The sequence below is a fragment of the Mustelus asterias genome, chromosome 17 (assembly GCF_964213995.1).
Source record: "Mustelus asterias chromosome 17, sMusAst1.hap1.1, whole genome shotgun sequence".
Taxonomy (NCBI): Eukaryota; Metazoa; Chordata; class Chondrichthyes; order Carcharhiniformes; family Triakidae; genus Mustelus; species Mustelus asterias.
The window spans coordinates 13,982,569-13,996,032 of record NC_135817.1 but is presented as its reverse complement, the minus strand read 5'-3'; the positions used below and the strand labels follow the sequence as shown (position 1 = coordinate 13,996,032).

General features: G+C 48.5%; 1 protein-coding gene across 1 annotated transcript in view; it reads right to left on the bottom strand.

Annotated features, from left to right (window-relative positions):
- LOC144506253 (pleckstrin homology-like domain family B member 2) overlaps positions 1 to 13,464 on the bottom strand; it is a 193,067-nt gene that overhangs the window by 95,490 nt on the left and 84,113 nt on the right. The window contains exon 5 of the mRNA XM_078232114.1: positions 11,719 to 11,901. Within this exon, the coding sequence (XP_078088240.1) occupies positions 11,719 to 11,901 (183 nt within the window). The remainder of the gene's footprint in view (positions 1 to 11,718; positions 11,902 to 13,464) is intronic.

The window sequence follows — 13,464 nt, the reverse complement described above, 5'->3', positions numbered from 1 at the left end:
CGGGGGCCCTGGGGGGGCGGGTGAGCGCGGCCGGGGGCTGGGGGGAAAGCAGGGCCAGGGGGGGGGGGGGGGGGGGGGGAGGCGGGGGCCGGGGGGGGGGAGAGGACTGGGGCCGGAGGGAGTGAGAGGGCAGATGCCGGGAGAGGAGGCGGGGGCTGGGGTGGAGAGGGGAGGATGTGAGACAGTCATTCCCTTTCTTCAGTGGGTCTTGCACAAACGAGTCGTGTGAAACATCCAGTTTGGTCACTTGTAGTGGAGAATCTCTCATGGTTTGTACAGAACTGCTGTGCAGCATAAATGTGGAACAAGAAGGGGAGGGGGAGAGGTTTTTAATCCTGTAACCCCCGGACATTTTCTTGTCAGACTCCTATTTATCAACTACAGCTCAGAATTCAACACCATTATTCGTAAGAAACTGATCTCCAAACTCCATGGCCTGGGGCTCGGTTCCTCCCTCTGCAACTGGATCCTAGACTTCCTAACCCATTGATAGGCAACAACACCTCCCATCCTCAACACCGGTGCCCCACAAGACTCTGTCCTCAGACCCTTACTATACTCCTTATACACCAATGACTGTGTGGCCAAATTCCCCTCCAAATCGATTTACAAGTTTGCTGATGACACCACTGTAGTGAGTCAGATCTCAAACAATGACGAGACAGAGTACAGGAAAGAGATAGAGAATCTGGTGAACTGGTGCAGCAACAATAATCTCTCCCTCAATGTCAACAAAACAAAGGAGATCGTGATCAACTTCAGGAATCGTCATGGAGAACATGCCACTGTCTACATCAATGGGGATGAAGTAGAAAGGGTCGAGAGCTTCAAGTTTTCAGGTGTCCAGATCACTAACAACCTGTCCTGGTCTCTCCATGCCAACACTATAGTTAAGAAAGCCCACCAACACCTCTACTTTCTCAGAAGACTAAGAAAATTTGGCTATGACTCCCACCAACTTTTACAGATGCACGGTAGAAAGCATTCTTTCTGGTTGTATAACAGCTTGGTATGGCTCCTGCTCTGTTCAAGACTGCAAGAAACTACAAGGGGTCGTGAACGAAGCCCAGTCCATATTCAAACCAGCCTCCCATCCATTGACACTGTCTACACTTCCCACTACCTCGGGAAAAGCAGCCAGCATAATTAAGGAGCCCACAGACCCCGGATATATTCTCTTCCACCTTCTTTTGTTAGGATAAAGGTCTGAGGACACGTACCAACGGACTCAAGAACAGCTTCTTCCCTGCTGCTATCAGACTTTTGAATGGACCTACCTCGCATTGAGTTGACCTTTCTCTGCACCCTAGCTATGACTGTAACACTACATTCAGCACTCTCCCCTTTCCTTCTCTATGAACGGTACGCTTTGTCTGTATAGTGCGCAAGAAGCAATACTTTTCACTGTATGTGACAAAAATAAATCAAGAACAAAGAGAGCAAAGAAAATTACAGCACAGAAACAGGCTCTTCAGCCTTCCAAGCCTGCACTGACCATGCTGCCTGACTGAACTAAAACCCCTACCCTTCCGGGGACCATATACCTCCATTCCCATCCTATTCGTGTATTTGTCAAGACACCCCTTAAAAGTCAAATCAAATCAACTTCAGCTCATACTAGTCTTAACCACCGAACTTACTGGAAAAATGAAACTGTGAAACAGAGAGAGACCATTCTGCACACACTAACCTCCAACTATCCTATCCCCTTCAGCAAATCCTTCTGTTCCCGTCTCTCCCCACCCCCGCAACCCCCTTAATGACTTTCCCCTGAAATGTATGTGACACTGCAACGTTTGCACACCGCCTTCCATTCAGACATTAGTGAGTTCCCTTCTCTGAACCCCCTCACCATCCAAACACCCAGAGCAGGCAACTCCACACTGGACTGGGGGCTGGGGTGTATTTCTCAAGGCACCAACACAGCCCCAAAGGCTAACGTGTTAGTCACAGATTTCAAACACACACACACTCACCACCCGGCATTTTCTCACTCAATTCTACCACCAGCACCATTGGAAAAGTTTGGCAATGACCCCCCCCCCCCCCAACTGTCAGCACCCTCAAACTTTCAGACTGAATGTTCCCCTCGATGTTCAGGCACTGACCTTCACTCCTGTCCCTGTACAGGGTGTCTGGTAGTCTGGAATGTGGCGGTCGCTGTCTCAGACGTTGCAGACAGCCCCCGGTCAGAGAGCGACGCCAGGCAATTTCAGTTCAGTTTCAGCCTGCAGGAGACCTAAAGTCTCCCATCAAACCCAACCCCTGCCCAGACAGGGGTCTGCCGGGATCCCACAGCCGCTTAGGAGAAGACTGTGTCCATTGCAAAGTGTTTGCAAACTACTGGAACATTCTGAAGTTTTCTGTTAAGTGCTGTCTCAGAGTGAGAGGCGGCAAACAACATGTTTATTGAAGCCAGCCGTCTCCTCTTCATTAGAAGTCTTTTTATTGTGCAGAAAAGAATGTGTGTAATCCAATAATTAATAGGTGCCGCTCTGCTAGTTTCCCCAATAAAAATCCCCAGCTTTCACCAACATTCCAGCGTCTGCTTCAGTGCTGCAGACTCCTTCACCCAATCAACGTCTCCCCAGAAAAATCCCCGTCTGGAACTGCTCCAGACAGTCCATCCCAGCTCCTGTGGGTGTGAAAATCTTGTCTGCTTACCCTCCTATGAAACTTTCCTGTGTCCCAGGCGCTACTTAAATTCAGTTGTTGCTCTGGTTGAGATGTTAAACAGGGAGCCGATATGCTGTGCCCACTTTGCAAGGCCACCCAATCCGCAATGTCTGTGTGAACTCCTTCATGGAGGGTCCCATAAGACGGAACAGGGCATTTCACAGGCTCCCAAATCCCCTCAGGAGCCCACACTGCGATCAGCATAAACAATATACACTCACAAGACACACACTCACAATACCTATACACACAGAAACACACACACAATACACACACAGGGACAGACACACACACTCAATACACAGACAGACACACACAATACATACACAGACACACACGCACACACACAGACACACACTTCCACAATACACACAGGGACAGGCACACACACACAATGCACACACACACACTATACACACTCTCTCACAATACACACACTTTCACATGCAGGCAGACACAGGGCAGACACATACAATACACACACACAGGGACAGACACACTCACACAATGCGCACACACAGAGGGATAGACACACATTCACAATATACACACAGGGACAGACAGACACACATTCACACAATGCACACACAGGGCAGACACACACACACACAGGGACGTCCACACACACACAGGAACAGACACATTCACACAAACAGGGACAGACACATTTACACGTACAGGGACAGACTGACACACACACACACAATACACATACACACAGGGATAGACACACACAATACAAACACACACACAGGGACAGACAGACTCTCACACACATACCACAATACACACACACATGCAACACAGACATGTGCGCGCGCACAGGCATACAGTGTATGCGCACAGGCATACAGCGCGCGCGCACAGGCATACAGCGCGCGCGCACAGGCGTACAGCACGTGCGCACAGGCGTACAGCGCGTGCGCACAGGCGTACAGCACACACACAGGCGTACAGCACACACACAGGCGTACAGCACACACACAGGCGTACAGCACACACACAGGCGTACAGCACACACACGCACTGGCGTACAACACACACACGCACTGACATACAACACACACAGGCGTACAGCACACACACACTGGCGTACAGCACACACACACTGGCGTACAGCACACACACACAGACGTACAGCACGCACACACACACAGATGTACAGCACGCACACACACTGGCGTACAGCACACACACACACACAGACGTACAGCACACACACACAGACGTACAGCACACACACACTGGCGAACAGCACACACACACAGACGTACAGCACACACACACACAGATGTACAGCACGCACACACACTGGCGTACAGCACACACACACACACAGACGTACAGCACACACACACAGACGTACAGCACACACACACAGACGTACAGCACGCACACACACAGATGTACAGCATACACACAGACGTACAGCACACACACACAGACGTACAGCACACACACACAGACGTACAGCACACACACACAGACGTACAGCACACACACACAGACGTACAGCACACACACACACAGATGTACAGCACACAGACATACAGCGCACGCACAGACGTACAGCGCACGCACAGACGTACAGCGCCGCACAGACATACAGCGCACGCACAGACATACAGCGCACGCACACAGACACAGCGCACGCACGCAGCGCACACACACAGCGCACACACACAGGCATACAGCGCACGCACAGACATACAGCGCACGCACAGACATACAGCGCACGCACAGACATTCAGCGCCGCACAGACATACAGCGCACGCACAGACATACAGCGCACGCACAGACATACAGCGCACGCACAGACATACAGCACACGCACAGACATACAGCACACACACACAGACATACAGCACACACACACACAGACATACAGCACACACACACAGACATACAGCACACACACACAGACATACAGCACACACACAGACATACAGCACACACACACAGACATACAGCACACACACACAGACATACAGCACACACACACAGACATACAGCACACACACACAGACATACAGCACACACACACAGACATACAGCACACACACACACAGACATACAGCACACACACACACAGACATACAGCACACACACACACAGACATACAGCACACACACACAGACATACAGCACACACACACAGACATACAGCACACACACACAGACATACAGCACACACACACAGACATACAGCACACACACACAGACATACAGCACACACACACACAGACATACAGCACACACACACAGACATACAGCACACACACAGACATACAGCACACACACACAGACATACAGCACACACACACAGACATACAGCACACACACACAGACATACAGCACACACACACAGACATACAGCACACACACAGACATACAGCACACACACACACAGACATACAGCACACACACACAGACATACAGCACACACACACAGACATACAGCACACACACAGACATACAGCACACACACACAGACATACAGCACACACACACAGACATACAGCACACACACAGACATACAGCACACACACAGACATACAGCACACACACACAGACATACAGCACACACACACAGACATACAGCACACACACACAGACATACAGCACACACACACAGACATACAGCACACACACACAGACATACAGCACACACACACAGACATACAGCACACACACACACAGACATACAGCACACACACACAGACATACAGCACACACACACAGACATACAGCACACACACACAGACATACAGCACACACACACAGACATACAGCACACACACACAGACATACAGCACACACACACAGACATACAGCACACACACACAGACATACAGCACACACACACAGACATACAGCACACACACACAGACATACAGCACACACACAGACATACAGCACACACACACACAGACATACAGCACACACAGACATACAGCACACACACACACAGACATACAGCACACACACAGACATACAGCATACACACACAGACATACAGCACACACACACAGGCATACAGCACACACACACAGGCATACAGCACACACACACAGGCATACAGCACACACACACACAGACATACAGCACACATACACACAGACATACAGCACACACACACACAGACATACAGCACACACACACAGACATACAGCACACACACACACAGACATACAGCACACACACACAGGCATACAGCACACACACACAGGCATACAGCACACACACACAGACATACAGCACACACACACACAGACATACAGCACACATACACACAGACATACAGCACACACACACAGACATACAGCACACACACACAGACATACAGCACACACACACACAGACATACAGCACACACACACAGACATACAGCACACACACACAGACATACAGCACACACACACAGACATACAGCACACACACACAGACATACAGCACACACACACAGACATACAGCACACACACACAGACATACAGCACACACACACAGACATACAGCACACACACACACAGACATACAGCACACACAGACATACAGCACACACACACACAGACATACAGCACACACACAGACATACAGCATACACACACAGACATACAGCACACACACACAGGCATACAGCACACACACACAGGCATACAGCACACACACACAGGCATACAGCACACACACACACAGACATACAGCACACATACACACAGACATACAGCACACACACACACAGACATACAGCACACACACAGACATACAGCACACACACACACAGACATACAGCACACACACACAGGCATACAGCACACACACACAGGCATACAGCACACACACACAGACATACAGCACACACACACACAGACATACAGCACACATACACACAGACATACAGCACACACACACAGACATACAGCACACACACACACAGACATACAGCACACACACACAGACGTACAGCACACACACACACAGACATACAGCACACACACACAGGCATACAGCACACACACACAGGCATACAGCACACACACACAGACACATACAGCACACATACACACAGACATACAGCACACACACACACAGACATACAGCACACACACACAGACATACAGCACACACACAGACATACAGCACACACACAGACATACAGCACACACACACAGACATACAGCACACACACACACAGACATACAGCACACATACACACAGACATACAGCACACACACACACAGACATACAGCACACACACACAGGCATACAGCACACACACACAGGCATACAGTACACACACACAGACATACAGCACACACACACACAGACATACAGCACACACACACACAGACATACAGCACACACACACAGGCATACAGCACACACACACAGACATACAGCACACACACACAGACATACAGCACACACACACAGACATACAGCACACATACACACAGACATACAGCACACACACACACAGACATACAGCACACACACACAGCCATACAGCACACACACACAGGCATACAGCACACACACACACAGACATACAGCACACACACACACAGACATACAGCACACACACACAGACATACAGCACACACACACACAGACATACAGCACACACACACAGGCATACAGCACACACACACAGGCATACAGCACACACACACAGGCATACAGCACACACACACAGACATACAGCACACACACACACAGACATACAGCACACACACACACAGACATACAGCACACACACACAGACATACAGCACACACACACACAGACATACAGCACACACACACACAGGCATACAGCACACACATACACAGACATACAGCACACACACACACAGGCATACAGCACACACACACAGACATACAGCACACACACACACAGACATACAGCACACACACACACAGACATACAGCACACACACACAGACATACAGCACACACACACACATACAGCATACACACACAGGCATACACACACACACAGACATACACGAGTGCCTGTGCATTTAAGGATTCTACATTGCAATAATCTACATTCTTTGAGGTGGTTTCACAGTGCTTAGCACTGTTGCCTCACAGCGCCAGGGGCCAGTTTGATTCCTGACTTGGCTCACTGTCCATGTGGTGTCTGCACATTCTCCCCAAGTCTGCATGGGTTTCCTACCAAAGTCCGAAAGACATGCTGGTTTGGTGCATTGGTTATGCTAAATTCTCCCTCAGTGTACCCGAACAGGCACCGCTGTGTGGCGATTATGGGATTTTCAAGTAATTTTATTGCAGTGTTAATGTAAGCCTACTTGTGACACTAATAAATAAACTAAATAAGCTTTACGGGATGTGGCTGCCACAGCCACAATTATTGCCCTTTCATAATTGCCATTGAGGGCATCAAGAGTGAAACACGCTGTATTTACCTAGAACTCATATTCAAACATAGAACATAGAACAGTACAGCACAGAACAGGCCCTTCGGCCCACGATGTTGTGCCGAGCTTTATCTGAAACCAAGATCAAGCTATCCCACTCCCTATCACCCTGCTGTGCTCCATGTGCCTATCCAATAACCGCTTAAATGTTCCTAAAGTGTCTGACTCCACTATCACTGCAGGCAGTCCATTCCACACACCAACCACTCTCTGCGTAAAGAACCTACCTCTGATATCCTTCCTATATCTCCCACCATGAACCCTATAGTTATGCCCCCTTGTAATAGCTCCATCCACCCGAGGAAATAGTCTTTGAACGTTCACTCTATCTATCCCCTTCATCATTTTATAAACCTTTATTAAGTCTCCCCTCAGCCTCCTCCGCTCCAGAGAGAACAGCCCTAGCTCCCTCAACCTTTCTTCATAAGACCTACCCTCCAAACCAGGCAGCATCCTGGTAAATCTCTAAACATCAAGTTATTGACAGTTGGGACAGCAGAAATACTGTGAGATTGGAGTCACACAGAAAGGCAGACGTGCATTTACGTAGCACCTTTCACAATGTCAGGGCATTCCAAAGTGCTTCACAGCCAATAGCATCCTTTAAATGTATTGTAAGAAAGCACAAGAATCAATTTTCACACAGCAAGATCTCACAAATAGCAAGTGAGAAATGATCAAATGATCTGTTTTAGTAATACAGCTCGAGGTATAAATGTCTTCTTCAAAGTCCTGACATGGGATCTTTCACATCTGCCCAAGAAGTCACATCCAAGAGATGCCTCCCTCCAACGGGACAGCACTGCAATTCATTACACCTTCAAGTCTGCAGAGCTGCTGACACTAGATGCCCAGGCTGATGGGGGGGAGGGGGTGCATGTTCCCTTCCTTGCACGATATTACTGAACGAGTTGTGTTTTTACAACAATCAGGTAGGTTTAATGTTTATTGGCTTGCACCGGTACACAGAGGTCTCTTGAATTCAAAGTTACAATCAAATGGGAATTAATACCTTATCGTTAGGCTGCTGTAACCACGAGGTCATAATTACACATCTCACAAACGAATTTTAAGTGCAACTTCTAGCTTCTCAGCTGGAGATTAAAGGTGACCTAAGACTTTGTAGCAGTCTCCTCTCTATTGGAAGGCGAGATTGCTGTATAAACAATCACATCTCTTCCTTCCCGAGTGGTTTGAAATGATTGGCACGGAGATTCACACATAACTGCAGAGGAAATCCCCCTGAACAAGGCCGGGGGCGGGGGGGGGGGGGGGGGGGAGGTGGGGGAGAGATGTGGCTGTTTTTCCAAGGAAGGATTGCTGGGAAATGAAATCATTCCTTGCAATAAATCTCAAATGGCTTCCTTTCCAAAAGGAACTGGTAGAAATTACTGCAGAAATTCACATTTGTGTAGAATCTCTGCACAGAGGCATTAACCAATTTACCGAATTCTGGCCTCATAATTTGTACTCTCACTTTGCAGGTCATCTCCAGCTTGCTCAATACTTCCTGTAAATTGTACAGGGGCTGTACCAACAGACCTGGGCAGGGGGGGTGGGGGGGTTGTATGTACACGTGATTGAATGTGGGAGGACAGGTTGAGACCGTTGTTAAAAAACATTTGAGATCTGTGACTTTGTTAATAGTACAAAAAAACCAGGAAGCTGTGTCAAACATTTATAAATCATTGGGTGGCACGGTAGCACAGTGGTTAGCACTGCTGCTTCACAGCTCCAGGGACCTGGATTCGATTCCCGGCTTGGGTCACTGTCTGTGTGGAGTTTGCACGTTCTCCTCGTGTCTGCGTGGGTTTCCTCCGGGTGCTCCGGTTTCCTCCCACAGTCCAAAGATGTGCGGGTTAGGTTGATTGGCCATGCTAAATTGCCCCTTAGTGTCCTGAGATGCGTAGGTTAGAGGGATTAGTGGGTAAATATGTAGGGATATGGGGCTAGGGCCTAGGTGGGATTGTGGTCGGTGCAGACTCGATGGGCCGAATGGCCTCTTTCTGTGCTGTTGGGTTTCTATGATTGATAAGGCCTCAACAATTCCATCTAATTCTGGATGCCACTGGTTATGAGAACGAGAGGGCAGCGGACATTCTTTTTATTCATTCATGAGATGTGGGCATTGCCAGCATTTGTTGCCCCTCCCTAATTGCCCTTGAACTGAGTGCCTTGCTTGGCAATTTCAAAGGACAGCCACGAGTCAACTTGGGGTGGCACAGTGGATAGCACTGCTACCTCACAGTGCCAGGGACCCGGGTTCAATTCCAGCCTTGGGTGACTGTGTGGAGTTTGCATGTTCCCCCCATGTCTGTGTGGGTTTCCTCTGGGTGCTCCGGTTTCTTCCCATACTCCAAAGATGTACAGGTTAGGTGGATTGGCCATGCTAAATTGTCCCTTAGTGCCCAATGATGTGTAGGTTATGGGGGTTTAGCGGGGTGAATGTGTGGGGTTATGGGGATAGGGTGGAGGAAAGGGTCTGGGTAAGGTAATCTGTCAGAGAGTCAGTACAAATTCGATGGGCTGAATGGCCTCTTCTGCACTGTAGGGATTCTATGACTGTTGGTCTAGAGTCACTTGTTAGCCGGACTGACAGATTTCCTTCCCTAAAGAAAAACCAGATAGAGTTTTTTGATGATAGTTTCAGGGTCACTATTATTGAGACAATTTTATATTCTTGAGAAAACGATATTCACTGAGAAACGGGAGGATGCGGGCTGGCATTTCCAATGTGTTCCCTCAAGGGAACAGTCATTGCGGAGCTGTCTCAGGAAGCTGAAAACCTGGTAAAAGTAAATAGCGTTGGAAAAACACTGCATAGAGTGTGTCCAGGCAGCACATTCAAACACAAACCTCAGTTCTCACGCATCCTTCTTAATTTTATTTCAGCCCCAACAGTTTATCCTGGATCGAAGTTGAAGCTAAAACGTAAAGGCCACCCGGGCAATTCACCCACCCACCAACCATAAAAACAGATGGGCCACTTTAACCCGTGTTTAATTCGCCCTTTAATGGGCTAAATTGCTTGCTGGATTGTCCATGGATGCACTTCTGACTCTCGCACACACGAACTGCAATATTACTCGAGCGTGCAGTGTCGTCGAGACACATGTCCAGCATCCTTTTGCGTGATTTCACACACTTGCGGGTCAGGCACACATCCACCCGAGCAACGTCAAATTCTACCCACGGAAACCGATACACAGCAATGTTCAACTCTTCTTTATAAACACTAACTCTGCTGACAACATGCCTATTTATGTACAACTGAATGACGTGAATCAGGGAACCAAAGCAATTTTTGGTCTTTACTCATGATGATTCAGGGGATTGGAATTATTTCCAACAGTTACAGATTTCTATTAGCAGATCTCCAATAAGGATTTGGAGTTCAAGAGTGACAAGAGCGTTACCCATGCTGCAACTGGAGCTGCTCACTGCACACACCCGCCAACCCGGCAGACTCGCCAGCCCGGAATGCTCGCCCGGCCTGGCACGCCCGGCACGCCCGCCTGCACATGGCACACAGACCCGTCATATTTCAAAATAATATGCCAATGACAATTGAAGATTAGATGAGCAAAACTGCACCTACCTTGTGTCAATTGAGTGGGTTCTTTTACTGGAAGCCCATCCATGGTACAGCAGTTTCCACAGGGGTACAGCTTGATCTGCCCTTTCCTATTTTCGATGTAGCAATGCTCAGCTTCCACATCTTCCCCTTGTAATATAATGTCCTGAGGTACTGGAGCATCTTCCGTGCCAATCCTGGTCTTACCTGAGAATCAGAAACAAACCATTATATTCCGGACAATTTGTCTGGAATTCTCAATCCAGGTGCCAGCACATTGGTTGCAATGTTAGTGCTGAGGTGATTCTCAGTCTGTCTCAAACACATGTTGCACACATCTTCCAACTATTACTCCATAGCACTGCGCTCTCGATAGAACATAGAGCACAGAAACAGACCATTGGCCCAACTGGTTCATACTGATACTACACACGCGCCTCTTTCCACCTTACTTCATCTCACCCTATCGCCTGGTCGGTACTTCTGTCCCTTTCTCCCTCAGCTCCTTACCCAGTTTTCTCAGCAATGCAATTCACCTCATCTACTCCAATGTCTCACTACTCTCTCTGTGAAGAGGTTGAGACCAATCAAGATAAGTGTAACATTGTCATAGAATCCGTACACTGCAAAGGATGCCATTCGGCCCATCGAGTCTGAAAGAACATCTTACCCAGGACCCCCAACTCCACCCCTCCCCCCCACCCCCCACCCCACCCTCGCTCTATTCCTGTAACCCCACACATTTACCATGATCAATCCTCCTAACCTGCACATCTTTGGACTGTGGAGCAAACTGGAGCACCCAGAGAAAAGCCATGCAGACACAGGGAGAATGTACAAACTCCACACAGACATGACCCAAATCTGGAATAGAATCAGTTCCCTGGTGCTGAGAGGCAGCAGTGCTAACCACTGTGCCACCGTGCCATCCTCACGTGATGTTTGTACTACAAATTAAACGGGCGAATTTTCCTCCCCCTCTGCGGTGTATTTCGCGGCACTGGGAGGTGGTGTGTCACTTACTGGTGGAAGAACCTTATGATCCCGCCATTGTCAATGGGGTTTCCTGTTGAATGCTGCTGGGAAACTCGCAGCAGGAGTGCACCATTGGCAGGCCCATAAGATCTCGCTGGTGTGAACGGCAGCAAGATTATGGCAAACAACTGTCAACAATTCCAAGAAAATGAAGAACTAAGAAAGATGATTGATTAATATTGGGAGGAATTCGCATTGATGGAGCAGCTGTCATGCAGAGAGGTGCCCCGAGACGCTTCATAGCAGTGAAATCAGGTAGAAATGGAGGCCAAGAGAAAGAGGGAGATTGTAGAAGTTGGCTGATTTCCAAGAGGATCTAAATGATAGAGAGAGAGGCAGAATGGTTCAGGAGGCATTTTCCTGGATATAGGGGCTTAGAGGGATGGAAGAGAGTGGGACTGCACAAGAGGCAAGAGTCAAAGGAGCAGAGAGTTTCGAGGAGGGATGAGGTGAGTGAGATGAGGAGACCAAGGAGGAAGTTAAACCAGAAGATAGATGTTGGAAATTCACAAGACCCCGGTAGCCCTGTGGGAGTCACAGGCAGATATTCCACCCACTTCCCTCACCAAGTTTCAACATAAACACAGAGATCACTCAGAGTAAACAACAAAAACAAGAGATGATACAAATTGGCATCTCTCCTGTACTTTTAACTTTGTGTCCTCTGTATAGTTTGTCCATTTATAGAATCATAGAATGTACGGCAAACTGGTCCATGCTGACCAAAATGCCTAT